Source organism: Astatotilapia calliptera, chromosome 17 (assembly GCF_964374335.1).
Source record: "Astatotilapia calliptera chromosome 17, fAstCal68.1, whole genome shotgun sequence".
Taxonomy (NCBI): Eukaryota; Metazoa; Chordata; class Actinopteri; order Cichliformes; family Cichlidae; genus Astatotilapia; species Astatotilapia calliptera.
Genome location: NC_137438.1, coordinates 1,884,716 through 1,911,422, shown reverse-complemented (window position 1 = coordinate 1,911,422; position 26,707 = coordinate 1,884,716). Strand labels below are relative to the sequence as shown.

The following is a 26,707-nucleotide window of genomic DNA, read 5'->3' as shown; positions in this document are numbered from 1 at the left end:
GAAATTGCTCGAGGCTCCTATTTTAGCTTTTGCTGATTTCAGATTACCCTTCCGGCTTTATACGGATGCCAGTAAAGTGGGCCTTGGTGCAGTACTGTCTCAAGTACAAGATGGGAAGGAATGTGTGATAGCCTATGCTAGCAGAAGCTTAGCACCCGCCGAAAGAGATGATGCAAACTATAGCTCCTTTAAACTGGAGCTGCTCGCTTTGAAGTGGGCGGTGACTGAGAAATTTAAAGATTATCTATGGGGGTCTCTGTTCACAGTTTATACTGATAATAATCCATTGGTCCATTTATCGACTGCAAAAGTGGGCGCAGTGGAACAACGGTGGGTAGCCCAGCTCGCAAATTATCAATTTGATATTAAGTATCGGCCTGGCCAGGAAAATGTGAATGCTGATGTTCTGTCTAGAATGCCATTGCAGGTGCAACCCCAGGATTTGGTGCCTCCACAGAGTGTGGACGAAAAAGCATGGGTTCAGGCTGTGAACATCGATTGGGATCCAGGATGCTGGCAAGGCTTACAAGAGCAGGACCCCACGTTGCATAGAGTGAGATACTACATGGCCCGAGGAAAGATGCCATCTGGGGAGGAAAGACGCCAGGAGCCTACTGCAGTCTTAAACTACATGAAACAATGGTCACGGCTGGAGTTGTTGGAGGGTGTTCTGGTCCGCAGGGGGGTGGATTCCAACACCTGTGAGGCGTACTACCAAATCCTTGTTCCTTTGGAGGAACAGCAACCAACATGGAAGGCTTTCCATGAAAGGAATGGTCATTTGGGGGTGGCAAAGACACTTTCGATGCTGCGCCGTAGTTTTTATTGGCTTCAAATGGAGAAGAGAGTGCGGGACTGGACAACATCCTGTGAACGGTGTGTACGTCATAAAGGTCGTGGTGACGGTCGGGCCCCACTTAGCCCTGTTCTTACACACGCACCTCTCCAAACCGTGGCAGTTGATTTCCTGACATTAGGTAGACCGGCAGACTCATACCAGTACATTTTGGTCGCCACTGATTTGTTTACAAAGTATGCTTGGGCAATACCTACCAGGGACCAGACCGCTGCAACTACAGCGAAGATGTTGTTGAGACATATTATTCAGCCAATTGGATGCCCAGAACAACTGCACTCGGATCAAGGGGCTAATTTCGAGTCCGCCCTCATAAAGGAGCTCTGTCAGTATTATAATTGTCAGAAAAGTCGAACTACTGCCTATCATCCTCAGGGAAATGGGGCCTGTGAGCGTTTCAATCAGACATTAATAAATATGCTGTCCACCCTAGAGGAAGAGAGGCGGACTCGGTGGGTACAATGTTTGCCCGAACTGCTCCAGGCTTATAATAACTCTGTCCATGCGTCTACAGGTTACACCCCCCATTACCTGATGTTTGGATGGAATGCTCGTCTGCCAGGCGAGCTGTTTATGGGGACGAAGAGACCCATGGAGTCAACCACGACGCAGGAGTGGGTGAGGAGACATCATGAGCGCTTGAGGCTGGCATACCAGATGGTGGAAAAGAGCAGCCAGAAGGCTGCAGGCCGGATGAAGGACAGGTATGATGTTGGGGCTAGGGCAGCACCATTGCTCCCGGGGGAAAGGGTTTTAGTCCATACGACAAGAAGGGACGGACAGGGTAAACTGGCAGCACACTGGGAGGAAGAGATCCAAATTGTAGTTGGCCAGCCAAACCCTATGAACCCAGTCTACAGAGTTCGGCCAGAAGGTAAAGATGGGCCTGTTAGAGTGGTCCATCGTAATCGCCTGCGCATATGTACTTTCTTGCCTTCCGTCAATGATAAAACAGGAGGTGGCGCCTTAGAACCAGGAACGGCAGCTGCGCATGATATAGCGACAGCCTCAGACCAGTGGTTACTTCTATGGAGTATGGCACAGCAGATGCCAGGGCCAGGTCACTATCCGTCCTCCAACAAGTCCGCCCCTGCAACTCAGGAGGGTTTAAGGAGATCGGCCCGTGAAAATCTCGGGAAGCCCCCACCTCGATATACTTAGTAGAGTGCCCGAGGACGGGCTAGGAAAAAGTTGGGGTGGGTGTTACGGAGTATAGCATGGTGGGAAAGGACGGAGAGAAAACCCCCCCCCCCCCCCCCCCCCCTTAAGTTTTGTTGGTTTTGTTTTTGAGTTTGTTTTGGATTAATTGCATGTTTTTGTGTTTATTTACGGTTGTTGCACCTGTGTGGGAGGGGAGATTTTACTCTAGCCTAGCTGCCAGTGAGGCGGAGTTGAATACAGGGAGCGGCTGATTGGAGTTCCTCTTTATAAAGGGGAGAGGAAGCAGGAAGTGTGGTTGTTGTTTTTAGTAGGACCTCGGTGAAGCAGGAGAGCCCCGGAGATCCAGGACAAAGTGTGCGCATTTTTAATAGAAAGGATTTTTTTAGCCTGGCCTGGTTTTTGCTTTTAACGAAACGGAGGATGTGGAAAGGAGGACGTATTCCTATGGAGCTGTGAGAGGACGTGCTGGAAAAGAGAGGACGTGCTGGAAAAGAGAGGACGTGCTGGGAAAAAAGGACGTATTGGAAAAGAGGAAAACGAGCACTAGACTGGAGACCTCCTGCGCCCCGATAAGAAGAACTGGACCAGCTCGGGGAAGTTTAACTGCCGGGAGGTAATGTGGAGACCCAGCCTCGAACAAAGTTAAAGCCCGAAAAGGTGGGTGGCAAACCTGTTTTATGGAGCTGCAGGATTGATACGGTTGGTTGCGTGTTCGTGCAGTGACCCTCTCTCCCCTGTTTGTAACTAGGCGAAGAACTCGGACCGCGGTGGTCTTTGGGCTTTGGATCCCTGGCCGGGGTTGTCTTCAGCCGGTAGTTTGCCTAGAGGAAGAACGAATAAATTTTGTGTAACCCATTGCAGTGTGTGCGTGGTGGTTTGTTGCTGGTCCTCTCTAGAATTCCTATTCTTTTTGCATGGAGGCTCTCTTAACAGACCTCCTGTAACACTTGTATGTGAGGAGCAGGATTTTGAATTCTGGATTTAACAGGAAGCCAAAACAGGAGAAATCTGCTCTCTCTTTCTAGTCCCTGTCAGGACTCTTGCTGCAGCATTTTGGATTAGCTGAAGGCTTTTCAGGGAGTTTTTAGGACTTCCTGATAATAATGAATTACAGTCGTCCAGCCTGGAAGTAATAAATGCATGAACTAGTTTTTCAGCGTCACTCTGAGACAGGATATTTCTAATTTTAGAGATGTTGCGCAAATGGAAGAAAGCAGTCTTACATATTTGTTTAATATGTGCATTGAAGGACATGTCCTGGTCAAAAATGACTCCAAGGTTCCTCACAGTGTTACTGGAGGCCAAGGTAATGCCATCCAGAGTAAGAATCTGTTTAGATACCATATTTCTAAGATTTTCAGGGCCGCTCATTACACACCTGCTGATTATCACACACCTGCTGATCATCACACACCTGCTGATCATTTACACCTGCTGATCATCACATACCTGCTGATCATCACACACCTGCTGATTATCACACACCTGCTGATCATCACACATCAGCTGATCATCACACACCTGCTTACCAAATTAGTTAGTAAATAACAATTAGCTAATGTTGTTCAGACTAAAATCATCTCACTGTGGTAATGTAAATATAATATGGCCAATATTATATGTATTGTCAGATTATTATGATATATATATATCATAATAATCAACTCGTATCGATATTGAACCGTTCGATACAGTGTTTTCGGTTCGGTACGCATATGTATCGAACAATACAAAATTTTACAAAACTTTTCTTCTGACGATGCTGTCTGTGTTGAGCGCTCAGTGGATCTGCGTTCGACTACTCTGCCTAGGCTGCACTGTCGAGCACAGATCCACTGAGTGCAGCGCAAGCTAGCGAGACAGAAGCTAAGCTCTCCTTGCAACATGGCAAATTGAACCTCCCCCACCCTCATTCAGATCTGGCGTTTGGAACTATTTTGGTCTTCATGTGAGGTATGACCCTGAAGGTAAGCGCGTCATGGACTAAAGTAAAACAGTATGTTGGATGTGCCACGCAATGCTCAATTACATGGGTGGGAACTAGTGCGTTAGCGCTGTTAGCTCGTTAACGTGTTGGCCGTCCAGCCCCACGCACGGGGCGATCAGGGGTAGCTCGTTAACGGAGATTTGCCGCGTTATGGCGTTGATGTCATTTTAACGAGATCAATGCTGACGGCACTAGTGGGAACACAACGAATATGACTGCACATTTACTCCGACATCATCCTAGTGCAAAGACAAGTGGAAGCAGACAAAAACAACAAGCACGCATGCTACAAACTTTACCCGAGTCATTTAGACAGCCGTTAGCACAGGATTCTCCTTATGGGGACCTGATATGTTTAATATGCTGCTGAGAATATAGCCCAGAAGAAGCTATAGTATAGCTTTTATTTTGAAAGAGCCATTTCTCTGTAATAAACTCTCTTTTCCAAAGATGAGTGATCCAAAGATTTGTTGTTTCAGCAACATTAAATTTAAAAACTGTACTTTTGAGTTAAAATATATATTTATAATTTTAATAAATGACAAATTAAAAAGGCATGAACATTTTTTTTGTAGATTCCAGTTGCAGTTATTTATATTTCCTATCACCTTAAATCTTCAGTCAAAGACAAGTATCTGTGACAGTGTATCTACAGATGTATCATATATAAGAGACAAATATTATTCGTTTAATATGTTGGCATTACTAAATTTGGCTCAATGCTTACATACATGTGTAAAAAGCAAATGTAGGAGCTGTGATAACTGTGTCTGATAGAATGAAGAGTAGACTGATATATGAAATATTCCTTTATTGGGTGAGAAAATCAGACCATGTCATAACTGCTGTAAGTCACACAGAATAGATATCAGAGCCTTAAACAGGCTGACGTCTGCTAAATGGGTCAAACTGGGCAGAAAGTCTACAAACACATAACATCCTTATAGAATATGATGTAACACTATAGATCAACTTAGCTCAGAATATATAAAGCATATAAACAGTTACAGCAATATGATGCAACAAACACAGCAGCTACTGATCCAAAATACTCAAAGCTTCATAGAACTGAAACCAACATTTATTTTAGCTCCATTCTGCTGCTGATGCATACTTTAGGTTTCTGAACATTAAACTTGTTGCTGCCTTTCATAGTGTGTACCTTGAAGGCCCTGAGTACTTTCTCCCACACTGGAAACACTGGGATGATCACATTATTTGAACATTACCTAATAAGACTGATTCAGCACAGACAGTTAAACTTTCCTAGCAGTCCTTCACAAACAGGGAACAGTCTGTCTATTCTCTCCATCTGTCAGCTGCTGCTGGCTCTTCCTCCTCCTCTTCCTCACACACTGCTGAGTTTGTCCTGGTGGATCATCAGGGCTGCAAAGCCTCACAGATGATGTGCAGCAGTGGGTCCCTCAGTCTGTCCTCACTCTGGACACTTGCAGTCGTCACACATGGAAATCAAATGTGTGATAAGCTGCAGGATTCAAACACAATTGTAACTTATAAACACATGTTCATACTTTTATTCCACAATCAGAGAGAAAGAAACAGAGTGCAGGACAGACAGACAGGTGACAGTCTCAGGTGTACACACTGCTACAAACAGGAGGATTTAGTGTTTGTGTTATTACGAGTGTAAACAAGAAGAGTCCCAGATGGTGCAGTGGACACATGTGTGACTGCTGTGATTAAAGCATCTTTCTTTCAGCTTAACGAGTGAACCGTCAGCTCGTTCAAACACACGTTAAAGTCCGTTTGGCTCGACACCACCGAACAGAGGCAGCAATATAACATAGCTAACATTAACAGTGCAGTGGATCCTGCTTGTGCCGTCATATTCAGGACCGAGCAGCATCACTGACTTTCAGCTTGTTGTGTTTGTGGATATATGACTGTGTAACGCTGGACCCAAGAAACATAAGCTGGAGCGAATATGACGACAGCAGAACTTTTATTTAATACTGTGGTTTTGTGCTGCGACACAGACACTCCCGCTCTCTCTCTCTGCTGTCACGTCCGCCTCCCTCCTCTGACTGTCACTGCCAACATATAAAGAGACACAATCACTGTCAGATCCCAGCACACCTGTTCACCCCGCCCCTGCGCCACCCCGGAAGCTCCTCTGCAGCTGGCCAGAGACCACACCCACGCCACAGACTGACTTTATTTATCCATAAAATCATCACATTCTCTCTGAGATTAAGGTCGACTATATATATGTATATATATATATATATATATATATATATATATATATATATATATATATATATATATATATATATATATATATATTGAAGTAGAGGCTTTAAAACCAAGTTAACGCTGAAAGTACAAACATCACTAATGTCACGTAACTTCGCCGACATGTGGCCAACAGTAATGTTTTAATGTTCTTCGTTATTAAACATTTGCACAAAAATAAGTTACATAATATTCAGTTCTTACTTTTGACAGTTCACTCTTCAGCCGCTCCCTTCTGCCGCATTTTGCGGCAAAATTATCCACAGCCACCGCTGCGCTATGAATTGTGGAATATATGGGACTGGGAAGCGTGCACAGTGTCACTACCTGATCCGTACCGGAAACCCGATCGGTACCCCGCATGCACAAATCTTACGTCATTTCCTCTCTTTGCCAGCATTGCAACATTCAATATATTTGAATGATACGGTTAGCGCCCAGTTAGCACCTAGCATTTCTCAACAGCTCTGCCTCCTTTTCGACTACCGGGACATTTAAACAATGGATACCTTCGTATACAAACAAATTCATGCTTTTCTCCTCAACACAGAGCGTTCCCCGATTGAACAACAGCACCGTAAAATAAGAAGAATGGCGCATAATTACAGAGTTAATAATACAGACTTTGTAATATGTCACGCGAAGATTCATCAGCCAGATTAAGTGTTTACTGACAACTGACAGTGATAGCGGACATCATCATTACTATTCCAATCAATCCTCTCCACACATAAACACACTCCACTATCACTAAATCAAATTTAACACACGTTTGTAATGACGCTAGTTCAGTTTACAATAGGGTTCATTTGCTCAGTCAGCAGGTGGCAGTATCCTCGTACACTGGGGAGTAAATGGCCATTAAACGAACAGAAGAAGAAGAAAACATCTGCACATGCCTGGTACGGATCTGGTAGACCCGATTTGTACGGTCCGACTTTGCACATGTGCAGTAAGGATTGGGAGTCCTGATCCGTAACTATCTTTTTATTTTTTGTTTTTGTCTACATTATATTGAAATGTTTCATTATCGGAAACATTTTAAGAGATACTTGTTATTCTTAACATCTTAACAGATACCCTGACTACGGTGTACATTTTAGGACATCGTCAGGTCTCAAGAAAAAATTTGTCAGGTATCAGACAAAAAATTGTCAGGTCTCAGTTCTCAAGAAAAAAGTTGTCAGGTATCAGACAAAAAAATTGTCAGGTCTCGGTTCTCAAGAAAAAACATTGGACATTGGACATATTCCAATGTCCAATGTTTTTTCCAGCCCAGTGCAGTAGCAAATCGCTCGTGCTTCACTGCACAAGCTGGACCCACAGAGTCTGCTAAGGTTTGTCACTGCCATATTACATATGATGGCCTGTATTTATATAGCGCTTTACTAGTCCCTAAGGACCCCAAAGCGCTTTACATATCCAGTCATCCACCCATTCACGCACACATTCACACACTGGTGATGGCAGCTACATTGTAGCCACAGCCACCCTGGGGCGCACTGACAGAGGCGAGGCTGCCGGACACTGGCTTAATCACCCCTGTAACTGTGTCACTATATATCAGCATTAACAGGACCTCAGTTTGTATCTCAGACCTGCACAGCTTCCGTTTTAAACACTTGATGTACTCAGCTGCATGAAGAGCACGTTTGAGTTTCTCTTAACGCAATTAAATAAAACCTGATTAAAGTCAAAGGTCGTCACTTCTATGTTGAACTACAAACTTGTCATCTGGAATTCTTTCACAGTTTTTTGCACATAGTGTGTTATTTACCATAAAGTGATGCAGAGTTATTCATACCAGAGTAACCAGAGAGGATCATATCTTTTTAAATATATAACTTTCTACAGGACTGAATATAATATCTTTATGTAAAAGTCCGGAGCCTCTGGGGAGTATCCGAGTATTTATAACATTACACAAACCAAAGGTCTCCATCACAGTGTTCATGAAATGCTGGGTTTATCCATCTCCTGGGGCGGGCCTACGGAGGAGTGCTGAAGATTTCCCTGTGAGGGAGCTGCTGGTGAAGATCATGAGTCCTGCTTGATCAATGCGATGAGCTTCAGTGTTCCTGGTGTTTCTTAAATTATGCCTCTTTCAGTGGGTCAACAGAACATCTGGCACAGGACAGCTGTGATGAAAGAAAGGGAAGAAGTTTCTCCAAACCTCTGGACCCAGAAACCCAGCTTGGTCCTGATGGTCTCCCTCACTAGTTTCTCTCCAGGTTGAATGTAGCTGTTATACATAATATGGATTATTATTAAATAAAAAGAACACATTAGACTACACTACTGAAACCTTCTGCTGCTGTTTTTAAAGTTTCCATGTTACCAGGATGTAGACTAGAGATTTAAACAGTTTTAGATCCATTACACTTAGTCTTAAATGTTAAAATCTCAAAGGACAGCATGATATTAACAGTAACACTGGGCCTCTGTGGAGTGTGCAGCCGATCTGATCGCTGTCTAAAAATGGATAAAAAAAAACATGAGTGCTGAATCCTTCAATAACACAGACTATTAGAGTAGCAGGTGTGTAGCATCGCTAACTAGCTAGCAACAAGCCTCCAACACAGTGCGTATGCTAGCGGCTAATCTAGCAAACGAATTAACAACAGAGCGATTTTAGAACTATGAGACGATAAGCTGCGTGTCTTTTCTTATAACAGTGACATGGTTGTACAGGGAGTGCAGAATTATTAGGCAAGTTGTATTTTTGAGGAATAATTTTATTATTGAACAACAACCATGTTCTCAATGAACCCAAAAAACTCATTAATATCAAAGCTGAATGTTTTTGGAAGTAGTTTTTAGTTTGTTTTTAGTTTTAGCTATTTTAGGGGGATATCTGTCACGGTCCGGGGCAGCGGCCGTGTGGAGAGCGGAAGGAGGACTCAAAACGCAGCACTTATTCAGGTGTGAGGGTGATTTATTGATAATATCCAATATAAAGTGGGGATGGTAAAACAGAACTAAGGATGAACTAACTGGGAGAAACTACACAAAGAAATAGCAAACCTGAGCATGAAGGGAGAACAGCAGGGAGAGCACGCAGGGGATTACACCAGGTATGAACACAGACGACGCGACGAGGAGCAGAGGAAATCACACACTATAAGTACACAAAGAGACACTGGGAAATCACACACAGGTGGGAGACACAGCTGGACCTGATTAACCTGACGAGACAGGGGAACACTAACACCAGGGACCAATAGAGGGAGCACAAACCCAAAACCCAGTATCTAAAATCCCAAAACACAAACCATCCCAAAACAGCCCAAGAATAATAAAGAGAATAATAACAATAAGGAACACAAACACAAAGTCACTGAGTCATGGCCACAGGACCATGACAGTACCCCCCCCTCAAGGGCTGGCCCCTGACAGCCACAGAAACACACCACCAGACCCGGGCGGGTGGCAGGGGGCCCAGGACGGAGGGACCGGGCCATGACCAAAACGAAGACCCCAGAGTCCCAAACAAACGTTCACAAAACTCACAGGGGAGCAGAGTCCGAAGCACAGTTCAGGCGGCCGGCCACGAAGAAGGCCGTGGCGGCGCGTAAAGAGTTCGGGAGGCCGTCCACGAAGAAGGCCGTGACGGCGCGCAAAAAGTTCAGGGGGCCGACCGTGCGGAAGGCAACGGCGGCCAGTCAGGCGATGGCGGTCCGGGGGCCGGCCGTGCGGAAGGCAACGGCGGCCGCTCAGGCGATGGCGGTCCGGGGGCCGGCCGTGCGGAAGGCAACGGCGGCCGCTCAGGCGATGGCGGTCCGGGGGCCGGCCGTGCGGAAGGCAACGGCGGCCAGTCAGGCGACGGCGCCCGGCCAGTAGCCTAGCCAGCGGTCTAGAAAACGGCCGTTTAGCTCCAGACCCAAACGAGGCTGGGCCAGGCAAGGCTGAAGGCACGGAAGCCGGGGCCGCAGCGGGCGAAGATGCTGAAGACGCTGCTGCAGGCGATGATGCGGATGCTGAAGACGCTGCTGCAGGCGATGATGCGGATGCTGAAGACGCTGCTGCAGGCGATGGTGCGGATGCTGCAGACACGAAGGCTGGACCAGACGAAGATGCAGACACGAAGGCTGGACCAGACGAGGATGCAGACACGAAGGCTGGACCAGGCGAGGCTGAAGCCGGGCCAGGCGAGGATGAAGCCGGGCCAGGCGAGGATGAAGGCGAGGATGAAGCCGGGCCAGGCGAGGATGAAGGCGAGGATGAAGCCGGACCAGGCGTGGATGAAACCAGGCCAGGCGAGAATGAAGCTTCAGGCTGAGGCGTGGCAGTAGCAGGTGGTAGCGCTGCAGGTGATGGTACTGCAGGAGGCGGCGCTGCAGCCACAGGTGGAGAAGCAGCCACAGGTGGAGAAGCAGCCACAGGTGGCCGGACGGGATCCTCGGGCCCCCCAGCAGGCGAAACAGGAGGCTGGACGGGCTCCTCGGGCCCCCCAGCAGGCGAAACAGGAGGCTGGACGGGCTCCTCGGGCCCCCCAGCGAAAACAGCCGCAGAACCAGTGGGCACCGGGGCCCCCGGCACACATGAAACATAACCAGTAGGCACGTGGGCCTCTGGCACACATGAAACAAAACCAGTAGGCACGTGGGCCTCTGGCACACATGAAACAAAACCAGTAGGCACGTGGGCCTCCGGCACACATAAGGAGGGCTGCAGCTGCGCAGAGCACTGACCCTGCTCAGGCAGTGACAGCCCAGTGCAGTTCACAGCTGGCATCTTGGCCTCCAGGGGTCCAGAGTAAGCTGAGGGCAGTAACCCAGCCTCTGGGGAAGCCCCGGAGTGAGCAATAGTCTCTAATGTTGCCAGCTTTTGAGGAACAAGTCCGTAGTGAAACAGTTTGTCTCCCTGCTCAGAAACAGCGGTGGAAAAGCAGTGTGAAGGTTGTGACTCAGCCATTAACTGAACTACGGGTTGCGGCGATGCTAGCGGTGGTGGTGGCTGAGTGGCTGACTGGAGCGGCGGCAGAACCGGTAATTGTGTCCGTAGGGAGGCTAACGGTGGAGCTACAGACTGGGAAGCTTGTGGCTGGACACAGAACTGAGTCGGAGAATGGCAATAAAGTCCTGGCTCAGAAGGAGCGGCAGAGACACAGTCTGTCAGTTTTGCAGCGGGTTTGTACACGCTCACTTGGGAAGGATCCGTTACCACGAAGGTAGGTAAGCGATCCATACAGTCTCCCATCCCGCTCTGAATAGCCCCAGAAAACAGAGTCCCGGAATCTGGGGAAGCCAGAACATGTCGCTCGCTCACCGCCTCGGGCTGCTCGAAAGTAAAAGCAGACGGGGGGTGAAGTCCGAGGTCCAAAAGGAGGAACTCCCGCTCCCACGAACAAAGCGAGCCCAGAAGCCATGGGAGACCGGTCACCAGACGCTGTAGCCGCCTCTCTATAGCGCGCTGGGACGTGCCACCCGGGTTTTCCAGCCACCGGTCGATGAGCTCCTGTGTGGCATCGATGAGATTTTCCCGTAGCTCCCTCGACGGGTTAAGCGCTGCTGGGTCCATGTTGTGGTCGCGTCGTACTGTCACGGTCCGGGGCAGCGGCCGTGTGGAGAGCGGAAGGAGGACTCAAAACGCAGCACTTATTCAGGTGTGAGGGTGATTTATTGATAATATCCAATATAAAGTGGGGATGGTAAAACAGAACTAAGGATGAACTAACTGGGAGAAACTACTCAAAGAAATAGCAAACCTGAGCATGAAGGGAGAACAGCAGGGAGAGCACGCAGGGGATTACACCAGGTATGAACACAGACGACGCGACGAGGAGCAGAGGAAATCACACACTATAAGTACACAAAGAGACACTGGGAAATCACACACAGGTGGGAGACACAGCTGGACCTGATTAACCTGACAAGACAGGGGAACACTAACACCAGGGACCAATAGAGGGAGCACAAACCCAAAACCCAGTATCTAAAATCCCAAAACACAAACCATCCCAAAACAGCCCAAGAATAATAAAGAGAATAATAACAATAAGGAACACAAACACAAAGTCACTGAGTCATGGCCGCAGGACCATGACAATATCTGTGTGTGCAGGTGACTATTACTGTGCATAATTATTAGGCAACTTAACAAAAAACAAATATATACCCATTTCAATGATTTATTTTTACCAGTGACACCAATATAACATCTCCACATTCACAAATATACATTTCTGACATTCAAAAACAAAACAAAAACAAATCAGCGACCAATATAGCCACCTTTCTTTGCAAGGACACTCAAAAGCCTGCCATCCATGGATTCTGTCAGTGTTTTGATCTGTTCACCATCAACATTGCGTGCAGCAGCAACCACAGCCTCCCAGACACTGTTCAGAGAGGTGTACTGTTTTCCCTCCTTGTAAATCTCACATTTGATGATGGACCACAGGTTCTCAATGGGGTTCAGATCAGGTGAACAAGGAGGCCATGTCATTAGTTTTTCTTCTTTTATACCCTTTCTTGCAGCCACGCTGTGGAGTACTTGGACGCGTGTGATGGAGCATTGTCCTGCATGAAAATCATGTTTTTCTTGAAGGATGCAGACTTCTTCCTGTACCACTGCTTGAAGAAGGTGTCTTCCAGAAACTGGCAGTAGGACTGGGAGTTGAGCTTGACTCCATCCTCAACCCGAAAAGGCCCCACAAGCTCATCTTTGATGATACCAGCCCAAACCAGTACTCCACCTCCACCTTGCTGGCGTCTGAGTCGGACTGGAGCTCTCTGCCCTTTACCAATCCAGCCACGGGCCCATCCATCTGGCCCATCAAGACTCACTCTCATTTCATCAGTCCATAAAACCTTAGAAAAACCAGTCTTGAGATATTTCTTGGCCCAGTCTTGACGTTTCAGCTTGTGTGTCTTGTTCAGTGGTGGTCGTCTTTCAGCCTTTCTTACCTTGGCCATGTCTCTGAGTATTGCACACCTTGTGCTTTTGGGCACTCCAGTGATGTTGCAGCTCTGAAATATGGCCAAACTGGTGGCAAGTGGCATCTTGGCAGCTGCACGCTTGACCTTTCTCAGTTCATGGGCAGTTATTTTGCGCCTTGGTTTTTCCACACGCTTCTTGCGACCCTGTTGACTATTTTGAATGAAACGCTTGATTGTTCGATGATCACGCTTCAGAAGCTTTGCAATTTTGAGACTGCTGCATCCCTCTGCAAGATATCTCACTATTTTTGACTTTTCTGAGCCTGTCAAGTCCTTCTTTTGACCCATTTTGCCAAAGGAAAGGACGTTGCCTAATAATTATGCACACCTGATATAGGGTGTTGATGTCATTAGACCACACCCCTTCTCATTACAGAGATGCACATCACCTAATATGCTTAATTGGTAGTAGGCTTTCGAGCCTATACAGCTTGGAGTAAGACAACATGCATGAAGAGGATGATGTGGACAAAATACTCATTTGCCTAATAATTCTGCACTCCCTGTATTTACCTTAATTAAATGAGTCGTCAGTCGCGATAAACCAGCAAAAAACTTGAGCCACAGGTGCTACGTAAAAAGTGTAGGGGGCGTGTTTGCGGTCACGTCCAGCGGGTGTGTGGGCGGGAGTGTTACACAGTCGCTCCACCTCAAGTCACTACTGCGCAGACTCTGGCTCCAAATTTGCAAGATGGCAGCCTCCACAAGCGGGATATTTTGGCTTCATTTTTGCACAATGGTAGGAGGCGGGGTCGCGTCGTCCATCTTTTATACAGTCATTGGGTCAGACCCACACGAGCATACAGAGTGGAGTAAGGACGTTAGCGTGCTGCCCAACTTTCATCACGCACATTATTATTATTATATGGTCCTAAGTGTGAGTGCATACACTCACAACATGTTTAGTAACTTCAGATCCTGCAACAAGCCCAGGTCCAGTTTACTTTGGTGATTTGGACGATTCCATCTCACAGCTGTTGTTTTTTCCTTTATCTCCTGTACAGGCAAACGCATCTATTTGTCGTTTCAGGTTGTATTGTTACACAACATTTTCAGATCTAATAGAAATAAAATGAGTTTCGTAATTCATTCAATTATTGTCTTTATTTATAACTGACATTATTGTTTCATTCTGTTATAGAATCTTACAGGAAAGAGGCAAAATTGTAAAAATCCACCGTGCTCTATTAGCTGCTTCGGTGAAAAACAAATCAACAATGCAAAAAAAAAAACAAACATTGCAAAACAACATACTGGAAAACAGTTGGCGGGACGTTTCGTGGCTGTTTTGATATCACTCTCACTCTCTTAACCAATCAAATCTGGCTGTGGTAGCAGCTTTAAACTCGGTGTGACCCAGGCTGATAGAGGGGCCCAGTCTGGATCGCATTCCAGCATTTTGTTGGCTGGTTTTCCTACAAAACACAACAAACATTAGCCTGCAAAGCCACAGTGAACAAAGCAGCATAGCAACGAATTCAATTCAAATTAAGACTTATTTGTAACCTACATCAACAATTATGTTATGATAAATGACGCATTAACTACAACAGAAGACTGACCTTTGTGTAAATGCTTGGAGCAGACTAACCTGTGAGCTGGAGTGTTCTGGGACGTTATATTTGGTCTTCGAATGGCTGCAATCCAGTCGCCTCTTTGTTACTTCGGTAACACAGCTTGAACAATTTCTGTTCAACGATGGAATCCAATAAAAACCGATCTCTTTCCCCGTCGGCTTCCCCTGGCTGTCATGCGACCGGCTATTGCAGTTAATAATACAACAGCTTCTTGCCACTCTGTTTCTTTTTATCGCTGTGTGACTTTTTCATGTGAAAGCCTGCGTGCGTTAGTACTGCTTGCCACTCGTTCCCAGAATCCTTTGCAGTTTTACCCCTGAATAATGTCACATTTTCAATCTCTATAGGGCTTTGGAACGTGATGTCACGGGAGGGGGCCATGACAGTAGGCCAAACGAAGCACACGGAAGCGTCAGCTATGGTTCGTACGTACTGCGTGGTCGGTTGCAACGTTAGATCACATGATGGGCTCTCTTTTCATCGTTTCCCCTCCTGGAGGCAACGGGAGGGATCTCATGTATCCGATATTACTAAACGAAGACGTCAGGCACGCAAGGCAAGTGCAACGAAAGCGAAAAAGAACACCCAAAAACATACAAAATTGTGCTCATTGTACGCTAATCTGCACATAACTTTCAGATGAATCACACACCTGGAATACTGGTGTACATTTACCTTATGTGTATGCACTAATTTTATCTTACAGGCTTTCATTATACAGCTGCAGAGTCTGAAGGTGTGCACCGTGCAGAAGTAATAGATGAAGATCTGACAGAAGACCAACAACAAAATCACCATGTCATGGAGGCTGCGGACAGGAGTTACTCATATCATGTGAGGGTGAAGACACAACACTGCTTGATAACAATGTTAAGGTGTGCTGTGTTTTGGTGAACATGTGTGGTTGTCAAACCAGGGCCAAATGAAGCTTGCTCTTGTTGAATATTCATAAAACTGCTGTGTTGCATGTACAGTTCATTGTAAATAATTGTACTTTCTGTGAAGTGGTTTCAATACAACAGAAATGAAAAGTATGTTGTTGTTTTTTTATTATTATTCAAGATCTGTTCACATGTACTTAGCAAATACATGTGCGGTTACACATGAAATGCAAACTATTTACATGGCAACGCACAGCTGGCACCAATGGTGAATCGTTCATCTAGAGCAATTTTTGGGGCAGCTGCTGAGGAGAAGTCAATGTTATGTGCAACCTGTGGCTGTATCTTGGTCATATGGTGAACGTACTCACAACGTGGAGGCTTAAAAACGGCCAAATCTTGTACCCAACTGTTTGGGTATTAGGTGTGCGCCTCCAGCGATTTATAATTCCGAAAATGATTCGCCGTGTATGCGCTGACTCCACAGACAAGGTACGCGAAAATATCGGGATAGGACAACGGCGGTAGGCTGTCTGGGTTTCCGCTCCGCTGCCTTATTTCAGACGGGTCCACATTACCAATGCACGCTACCATCTCTTGGCGTCTGGGCGCAATCGGTCGCGATACAGCCCTTTGTCTTTTGCGCTGATTTTAAGCATGGTTCTGGCAGTCCTGCTTCCAACACTTACTGTGTTTTGATTTGTGGCCTTCTGTCATGGCGCCGCGATCCCACAATGCACTGCGGCGTGACGTCAACTCCAAAGCCCAATACCGTCCTTTTTCTTTTGAGCTACTTTTCAGAATGCTTCGTAACAATCTTGTTTTGATTCGTGGCCTGCCAAGATGGTGCTGCGCTCCCACAATGCATTGCGCCGTTACGTCAACTCCAAAGCCCTTTGCGTGCAGGAGGATATGCGCATGCGCATTACCATGGTGATTTTAAAAATAAAGATAAAATGAAAAGTAATTAATAAAAAGTACAGATTTAAATATTCCCACAAATGTGCAATGAACGTGCAAAAACTCTGTTTATTAGTTGTTGCTGTTTCTTTCTTTCTTTTTTTTTTTGAAAAATAACTTCGTCTCTGAGGCGCGAATTCCGACAGCGAGAGGAACGGCCGGATACAGGAGACGGGAAGAAACAAGCCGATAGACTATGCACCTTACCATATGCTACTTCCGGTGGGGAAACTCCTGTAGGCGCTTCGTTTCCGGTGTGATATTCGCGTCTTGTTTACGGTCGGGTTTTCCAAAAAAAAGGTCACCAAATGGACAAATCAAGCAGTGAGTTACATTTCTCAAGATGTCTTGGGCATTTACCAAATATATCTGTAGATGATGTTCATCGACTTGTCGATATTTTTCCCTTGCCCCTCAGAGCAAAAGAGAAAAGGGATTGAAAATTCTCAGTATTTGTATATAGCGTTCCCTCGTTTATCGCGGGTGTTATGTTCTAAAAATAACCAGCGAGAGGTGAAATCTGCGAAGTAGCCAGCTTTATTTTTTACAATACTTTTAGATGTTTTAAGGCTGTAAAACCCGTCACTACACACTTTATGCACTTTTCTCAGACAGGCATGAACAGTTTCACACTTTTCTCTCTTGTTTTGAAACCAAAGATCAAAACCTGTTTTCAGTCCCAAACATTTATTTGAGAAATAAACATACAGTATATTTGTTTATCTATAAATAATAATGACAGATTTTTGAACTAATGAATTTAACTTTAAGCTTAATTGTTTAATTTAAGCTAGTGATGTGCGGATCGATCCTGAAATATCGATTCCTCCGATACCAATCATTTATGTTCTAGAATCAATTCTCACATTAAAATATCGATATTTTAGTAATTTAGAGTAAATTTGTAGTTTATCATTAACAGGAACACAGTGGAAAGAAACTATAACATTCGGATTGTCTACATTCAAAGGAACTATTTCCTCTTCCGCCTTTCATAGTCATGTGCGAAATACGGCTGTATAAATGTCTCGCGGCCCTTTGGCGTGCGCACTCACAACAATGGCTGAGTGTAATTGGAGTCATGTGCGGACTTATTTTACCTCCACAAACAGCTGAGACGTGGTTTGCAATACATGTGGAAAAAAGGTGAGGTGTTGTGGCCATACTAGGGAGACATTCAAAAAGGCTGTTGGGGGCGGTGTTAAATACATTTTACAGTGTTGATTTATCAGATAAAATACGTTAAATGTCTGGAAACAGCGGGGGTGTCCAAATTCAGAGGCTGCTTCCACCTGAGGACGCGGCCTTCGCAGTCTAAAGAAAGCTGGATAGTACATCATGAGCTCCCTCAGTGGAGTGAAACTCTGCTGTCTGCTCATTGCTATCTAAAATATAACCCGGGCGCTGACTTAAACTCTTCTGTTTAATCATTTTCTGTTTGACGTTTATTCAGCTGTGTGAAAACCCGGAGGAACCCTCCCGAGGGATTAATAAAGTTTAATTTAATTTAATCTAAGATAATAACTTAACAGCTAAACCAATTTACTCACAAACAAATAAAACACTGAAAAAGCCAAACAATAACCAGCTGTAACCGGAAGGTCGCCGGTTCGATCCCTGGGCTCTCTGTCCTGGTCGCTGTGTCCTTGGGCAAGACACTTCACCTACTGCCTACTGGTGTTGGCCAGAGGGGCCGATGGTGCGATATGGCAGCCTCGCCTCTGTCAGTCTGCCCCAGGGCAGCTGTGGCTACAACTGTAGCTGCCTCCACCAGTGTGTGAATGTGAGAGTGAATGAATAGTGGCATTGTAAAGCGCTTTGGGTGCCTTGAAAAGCGCTATATAAATCCAATCCATTATTATTAGTATGACCAGAAGTCCAACGTTTTGTGCATGGTGCTACCGCAGGTGCCTTTGACGGTGCAAAACGTTTCGTTGACATTGTTGTTTCTTGGGGAGAAAACTTACAAACAAACAGTGCAGCACTTCAGAGTCACACTGCTAGTGATTGATGTAGCGATTCTGTACTGTACAGGAGAGACGGCATGCAGGAGATCGACAGTGATCTACAGCCAATCAGGACGCAGAACACAATGCGCTTAGAAAAAAAAAAGCATGCAAAATTGCACTAAAAGAATCCGCGAAACAGCGAGGCTGCAAAAGGTGAACCGCATTATAGCGAGGGACCACTGTAATTGAGAAGATAGGTCACAACATACCCTTCGTAAATACTAATATATAGAAACCGTTACCAGCAATCATTCATGTATTTTTTTTATATCCTGTGGCTTTTTTTCACGGTTTGTTAACATGCTGTGTAGGTGTGTACTGGTATCGACATAACAGAGAAACATCTGGTTTGACTATTCTTCACCTGTAGTTTGAATGCTGAACATTTGCCTGTTTAAATCATGAGACCAGTCACTATACAGAGATGTGCTTCTGCATGTGGACGATGTGTCTTCTGCTGCAGTGATGCAGTTCTGCTTGTGCTGAGTGATGTAAACAGCTGATCGATCTAAACGCTTTAAACGTCAAAGTTGATCATTAGATTTTTTATGACACAGCAGCGGTGAGTGTTCCCACCTCCTGCTCTTTGTAACTTAACGTAATCTTTCTGTTTTCGTATTTTGGACATGATTTTTGAGTCGACCTTCGCAGTAACGATTGACTGCAAAATAAAGCTACTGGAAATGTACAACCCTACATCCGGTCTTAAAACAGGAAGTTAGCATTTTCTTGTGCACAGGGTCTATTATGTTCGTGTTAATTAAGTGGTTGGAAGATGTAAAATTCTGCCAACTGAACATATACGAGATTTTAATGAGGATGAATAATTAGCCGGCATGGAGGAAACTGACCTTTTTTTCGTGGAGTGGCAGCAAGGAGCCAAAAGGTGGCCGGTCTACGAAGCCTCCATCATCAAGCTAGCAGGTGCCTTTTCTCAAATATTACTTTATTCTCGCTTATTTGGCACGGAAGCGTGGAGCTGCCACCCAGGCAAAAGAGAAATATAAGTATATCACGTTATAACGTGAAAAGTATATCGTGCTAACAATATACTATCATGTTTGTACAATATATTATCACCTTATTACAATAATCAATACAATACAATATATATTGTAATAATGTGATATTATATTATACAAACATGAAAAGCATAATGTTAGAACAATAAACTTTTCACGTTATAATGTGATATAGCTCTATTTTTCTTTTGCCTGGGTGGCAGCTCCACGCTTCCATAATTTGGTAATCAAAATATGTAACTTAATGAATTATATTGTGACGTAGCACAGCGGTGCAGCCTGTGATCTGGACACAAGCGATGGAGGCACAACTTGTAGAACTTTGGAAAGCTCATCCGAGCTTTTTTTCGATGTGGCCTCACAAAATTATCACGACCACAACAACTGTAAAAATAGTTTGATCTACACTGCTGCTCAATCACAGCTGATCATGTTTTTCATTAGCAATTTAGCAAAGTTGATGGTGGTGGTGTGTCTGTGTGAGTGAAAGACACAGAGAGAGAGTGAGCGACAGATTTTGTTATAACCTTCATTTTTATGGACGCACAGTGTGAGCAATCGGGTTGCATCAGAGCATCGGGCCGTATAGTGTGAGACTCTGCATCGTGACCCACCAACTTCTAACCTCTGCGAGTCAATCGTGCAGGTTGAGCAGGAGCTGAATCGTGCGACTGAAAAAGTCGCACAGTGTCTGCCCAGCTTGACTCCCATCATTCAAGCCCCTCACACACCGACTCTGTTCAGACCGAGTCTCTTCTTCGCATCTCTGAAACTTTTTTGTTCTCTGTGTGCCTTTGTTTTATTTTTAGTATTTGTTTCTCTTGTTTTGTCTACATTCCTCTTGATTGTGTGTATCTCTCCTGTTTTCTCTTTAGTCCTGTGGTCCACTATTTCCTGGCACAGTCGGTGTGGAGAACCCACAACTTTGCTGCACATGTACAATGACAATAAAGGCTATTCTGGAACTATCAACACTGGGAAATCGTGTTTTGTTGAAGGAAGGAGACATCATGTGTGTGTGTGTGTGTGTGTGTGTGTGTGTGTGTGTGTGTGTGTGTGTGTGTGTGTGTGTGTTCAAGTGAAACTGCTGTTACAAATGAAATAAGTTGATAAATGCTTCATATATAATGTTACGGAGTTCAATGTGAGTCTAGATTGAATATCAGGGTGGTGTACGGCTGACATTCAGTAATGTTGGACATGTTTGGAAGAAGAAATTGCAGCAGTGCATCAGTGAGAGTACTTTACATTTGGGAAAATAAACATGAATGTTTAAACTTGAGGTATGAGTTGTTATCTAATGTTCATTTTTAATTGATTTTTACTAGTGCTGTCAGCGTTAATCTTGTTAAAATGATGTTAACGCCATAACCACATTGACGCGGCAAATCGGCATTAGCGAGTTAGCACGGATCGCCCTGTGCGTGGGGCTGCACGGCTAACTGCGCTACACGTTAATGAGCTAACCGCGTCCAGCCACACGCACGGGGCGATCTGTGCTAACTCACTAACGCAGATTTGCTGCGTTAATGCGGGTAGACGTTAGCGTCATTCTAACGCTGGCAGCTCTAACTTTTACATTTTTGGTCACTCCATCCCTCTGTTTTTATGTAACCTTTATTTCACAACCTTATGTGGTCTGTGTATTTTGCCAGGTCTCTCTTGGAAATGAGATTTTTTTTTACCTGGATGAATAAAGGACTAATAAAAATTCTACACGTCCTCTCAAAATGAGCATGTACCGAGATGAGCTCTGAACACTCAGACACTGAAAATAAACTTGTCATCCTGCGAAACGGTGGTTCCCCACGTCTGTGGAATTCACTGAGCGACCCATTTCTTTCACAAGTATCTGTAGAAGCAGATTAGGTGTTTGATTTGATACACTTGTTGCCATGGGAGTGATTGGAGCACATGAAATCAATGATTTAGGAGGGTGAATGAATACTTTTGGCAATATAATGTATCAACACAGAAACACAGCCTACATCTTTATTTTTAAAATGTATTTTAAAACATTAATAACAAAAAGCAACTGAATTGAAAGACTCAAGCAGTGTGTTACATGGTTAACTGTCAGTAGCTAAAAATATTAATGAAAAAAGAATAAGGAGAGTTGGGGAAAAAATTGTTTTTAAAAAGTTTCTCAAAGATGTTTCCTGTTTTATTAGACCAGGCCTCTCTGTTGTTGTCACACTTCCCTATATAATAACTATTTGCTGATGCTTTTGATACTTTTGTTTCCATAAAAGTGCAAATTGTAATTAATCTCAGAGAATCTGAAAGCAGAGCAGAGGCAGGTTGAACTGTACGGCAGCTGAAGTTCAGTATTGACTACAGCAGTTGGTGCAGTGATGTATAGGATGGATGCAAGCTGGTGAGGAGCCGTATGACCGAGCCGTCTGAGGTGAAAGGAGAAAGATCACTTTACTTTGACATGTTTTAATATATCTTTATTTATAGACCCAGTCCTTCCTTTGTCCTTGTTTTTGTCATAGTGTTATTTCCCCTGTGTCCTCTACATCAAAGCATTTAGTTTGCTGTTTCCTTTTCATGGATTCTGAGTGTCTGCACTTTGCTTTCAACCTAAATGAAGATTTTGCATTGTGTTATATCTGTCTACATGCATCTGCATGCTGGGCTTTTCTTCCTCAATGTTGCCATGCTAAATAAAGCTGTTGCCGGTGGTGTCCAGGTGATACTGCATGTTGTCCTTAAATCACAACCATGCTGAGCTATGTCGGGTTTTTAGCTCTTTTCTGTTACAGAAGTGCTATTTTATGTCTGTCAAACTGTGTTAACCTTGGCGTTTGTCTTAGATTCAACTAAAGGAAGAGGAACAAACGACTTGTTTTTGCAGCAGGCTGTTAGCAGTGCCTAAAGTTATCATTTAAAACTGGTTCTTTTCTGAGTTGTGTTATGTGTTGATACAACTCTGGTTCATTCCTTGACTTAGGTGCCTTTTTTGATTAACAGAGTTACAGATTAATGTTAAATGGATTAAAAAACGCTTTCCTGTGAAATAGCTCAGCTACAGGGACTGGACTGGAAAAGAGTGAACAAGCAGCCAGTGTTCAAAGATATACTGGGAAAATAAAACCTGGAAAACTATTGCTCAAGACCACTTTAAAAATGTGACTCAGTATCAGTACTCAACACTTCTGCACAGTACTGTACACAGATGCTTGTTTTATACCGTTAGTTTGGAGACATTCATTTATAACCACACAGTTAAAAAATACAGTGAGAGTTTTCTACTTTGATTTCTACGTTTTTTAATTGCTCTCAAAGTAAAATTAGCATATTATTTGTTTATCTTTGTTTCTCCTTTTTTACATTAAACTTCACATCTTCAGTGAAAATGTGCTGATACGTTCTGCTAGTGTTGCACTCGTGCAGCAGAGATAACTGTTTGGGAAACCAACACACTTGTTCTTTGTGCTTCTAGCTGCTTGTAGATGTAACACTTTCATTTATGGCTTGTGGTGATGTATTCAGTTCAGCATTATTTATATGGTGCTATGGTGCCACATCACTTTGACTTTAAATGATAATGACAACAGCAAACGCACGGTCGCCCCGAGACTTCAGCCGAGAACGAGGTTGCTCCAGAAGAAGTTGGGTAGCAGATCTAAGTGCTCTGACAGGAGTGTGTAACCTAAGAAGCTCATTGAGGTAGTTCGGCACCAAATTATTGATAATTTTGGACATGAAGAGCAGTATTTTAAAATGAATACGGTACTTAACTGGCAGCCAGTGCAAGCCAGCAAGAACAGGAGTGATGGAGGAAAATTTCCTGCTACCCGTCAAAAGGCGTGCCGCCGCATTCTGGACAGTCTGCAATCTAAGGAGAAGGGAGGAGGAAAGGCCAATGTAAAGAGAGCTGCAGTAGTCCAACCTGGGAGTCACGAATGCATGAATATGTTTCTCCAGATCTTTATGCGGCATATAGCGCTTAGCCTTTGAAATGAGGCGCAGCTGATGAAAACTAGACCACAGTACAGCAAACACTTGCTTGGCAAATTTAAACAAGCTATCCAGTAATATGCCCAAGTTACTGGCATAATCAGAAGGGGAGCTAGCAAATTTAACAGTCCAATCAGAGAACAGATGGGCTTGGCTGTCGGACGGGCGCTTTTCAGGTTGTGGAAGGCTAAAACAGTCTGAAGCTGGAGGACAGCGACAGCTACGTCCCTTAACTTTTGGTAGCAGTGTACCATTGGTATACCACATGGATTAGGTTGTGGTATACCAAAGGTCAAAAATATGATTATTACTTTAGTATTGCTTTGTGTACACAAAGTCAGGGGTGACCCAGGACCAGTGCTGTGAGTCACACCACAGAGTGACTCACACTGAGCCGCAGAAGCGCTGTCACCATCATCCATCTTCAAACTGTATTACCCTCCCAGAACCTGAAGCTCAGTAAAGCACACCTCTGATAGTCAAACCCATCTGTTCTCTGATTGGATTGTTACATTTGTGACGGCCATGACATTGACCAATCAGCTGAAAGGAAGAAAATCGAATCAGTCTTGCACTTGCAAGTTGAAACTCGCACACGGAACATGAACGCAGAGTTTTACACCTATTGTTTTGTTTTGTATGAGCAAACAGACCGAAACAACAATGAAAAAGCAACTTGTGTAATTATTTTTACAAACACACACGTTCTCCTGTATGGATGCACAAACATAACATTTCCAGATATTTTCCTACATCTTTACATATGGACCTCAGGAACACGCTTCCTTAGGTTTTGCACCGAGGAGTTGATGGTGATGGAGTCTGCACCAGCACTGACAGTGTGTCTGACATGCACTTGATTTTTTTATGCTTAATCATATATTAATGTTTACAAGATTCAGTGAAATACCTCCTGAGAAAAAAGAAAATTACTATCTCTTGAGATTTTCCTTCAGCATCCTTGCTCCATCCCATCACTGTTGATCTGCACTACAGAGTCTTTGTTCACAGGCTCATTTGAAGGGGCTGTGCTTAAGTGCTGGGAGCTCACTGTGTACCTCCCACGGGAGTCTATCCTGAAAGCAGGGGCAAAGCAGTGGTTTAATTTGATTTCTTGGCGAAGGTAGGAGGTCCTCTTCTGGCATGAGTCACCAGTTCCCTCCTGCAAGGCCGACAGAAAAACCACCAACTCAAAGTTAGTGGAGGACCCCTCACACAGGGCAGGGTAGAGCGGGCTCTGAGGCTCCAGGGGGTGGTAAAAGGTGAGTGGGAATATGAACAAAGGACATGCCTTTTGGCCCAAATGGTCCAAATAGAAGTCCAGAGAGGTATGGTGGAGAGCCTGACCTTCACACTTGTAAAGCACAGCACTCAACTTTACATCGACCAGAGGCCGCTTCAGCAGATTGGTGGCTCGGACCATGAGGCACGTCTGGCCCAGGTGTTGACCTACCACTGCCTGGGGGCTGAACTGGATGGCTCCTGCTTGTTTCTGGGGGCGGGAGAGCTTGGCTACAAATGCACCTGAATGTTAAGACAATGACATCATTCATGAACAAATATGTCATACTGTGACATCATCAGGAATAAATACGCATGCTTATGCAATGATTTGATCTGCTGTTATTTAAGGCAAGGCAGCAAGTCTCAAAGCAAGTGAAAGAACAAAGTGACCAATTTTTATAACGTTTTTACTGAAATAAATAAAATCACAGTGACGTCACTTTTGGAATAAAGTCCTGATTCTTTTCATGCCTCTTTCAGATGTGCTCTATGTGAGCATACAGGGATTGATTTGACACTGCTACCATAGACTCAGATTAACGAGGAAAATTTCAAAATGCCCTTTTTTACGAGTAAATCATTGCAAGATTTCATGAAAAGGCCTAATCTTCTGAAATTGTAAATGTCATTTACTTTTTACAAAGTAGAAAAACTGTTACCTTCTCTTTTGTCTTACAATTTATACGTTAAAACTAGAATTAGAATACCTGATGAGCGCTTTACCTGTGATAAATACTTCCAGCATGAGCCCCAGCAGCATCTGTACAGCTAGCAACGCTATGGCACTGGGACAGTCTCCACTGGGGAACATGGTGCCATAACCGATGGTTAGCTGTGTCTCCAAAGAGAAAGAAAAGGCAGCAGAGAAGCTTGTAATGTACTTTACACAGACAACATGCCCCTGTGGTGGGGCATCGTGATCTTGCACATCAAGGTCTCCATTCAGATGAGCCAACAAATACCAGAGACAGGCAAAAAACAACCAGTGAGCCACGAAGGAGCTGCAGAAGGCCAGAAGAGTCCATCTCCAGCGAAGATTTACCAGCAGTCCCCACAGGTCCTGCAGGGCCAGCAGCCAAGCTCTGTGCAAAGACTCTCTCCGTGAGCCTGAAGAAGACAGAGGGACACGAAAAGCACAGCGTCCCTCTTTGGTGATCAGGCGCTGATAAGGTGGAGAGGACAGAAGTAGAGATGAGGACGCCTTGTCACCTGGAACACTACCCTTGGATTTGGAAGTCATAGTTGTGATCCTGGAATGACTTTACTGGAAAATGTCAGCAGTTGGTATCAGACAGACTTTTGTATGTCACCATACAGAGATCGATCTGAGACTAGACTAAAGCAAACCTTGGCATCCTTTAAATACATTTTAATTCTGCTGAGCGATGAAGATTTAAATGTAAAATATTATCCATCTAGCTCATACTAATAGTTAACCATACCGTGAGACAGACGGCATGGAAAAAAGGTGGGGGCCAGAGCACTGAGCTGTGGGTGAATTATTGTATGACGAGTTAACCTTTGAACAGGTCAATTTCTTGGGTTTCTCTCTGTTTGTCCTAAACTGTTTAGTGACAGAAAAATAAGATCTCAATAGATACGTCGTAATATCTTCTGAAGCGTTATTCTCGATTTTCCCTCTACGTAAATTTTATATAAAAAATTATTTTTATATTGGCCTCAATATTGGCTCAAAAGAGATGCTGATGAAGGCTAGCACTAAGCTGAAAAATCTAGATGTACCAGTGAGAGTCACCAAGTTAAAAATGTTCAAAGTATGCACTACACGGCTCATTAACACCAGAAG

The 26,707-nt window shown here is 44.4% G+C and overlaps 1 protein-coding gene across 1 annotated transcript; it reads right to left on the bottom strand.

Moving 5' to 3' along the window:
* Nucleotides 1–24,282: 24,282 nt before the first annotated feature.
* On the bottom strand, nt 24,283–26,233 carry LOC113009222 (inward rectifier potassium channel 13-like). The gene is made up of 2 exons (XM_026147417.2): nt 25,624–26,233; nt 24,283–25,140 (listed from the first exon to the last, which is right to left on the bottom strand). The coding sequence occupies exons 1-2, from the start codon at nt 26,138–26,140 to the stop codon at nt 24,569–24,571; spliced, it is 1,089 nt and encodes a 362-aa protein (XP_026003202.1). The 5' UTR covers nt 26,141–26,233; the 3' UTR covers nt 24,283–24,568.
* Between the last annotated feature and the right edge of the window lie 474 nt (nt 26,234–26,707).

Bases quoted from the DNA above. Each gene is read 5' to 3' on its own strand.
- LOC113009222 (XM_026147417.2), bottom strand. From the start codon at position 26,140: ATGACTTCCAAATCCAAGGGTAGTGTTCCAGGTGACAAGGCGTCCTCA. The intron at 25,141-25,623 runs GTAAAGCGCTCA...CTTAACATTCAG, and splicing joins GCTGGAAGTATTTATCACAG to GTGCATTTGTAGCCAAGCTC.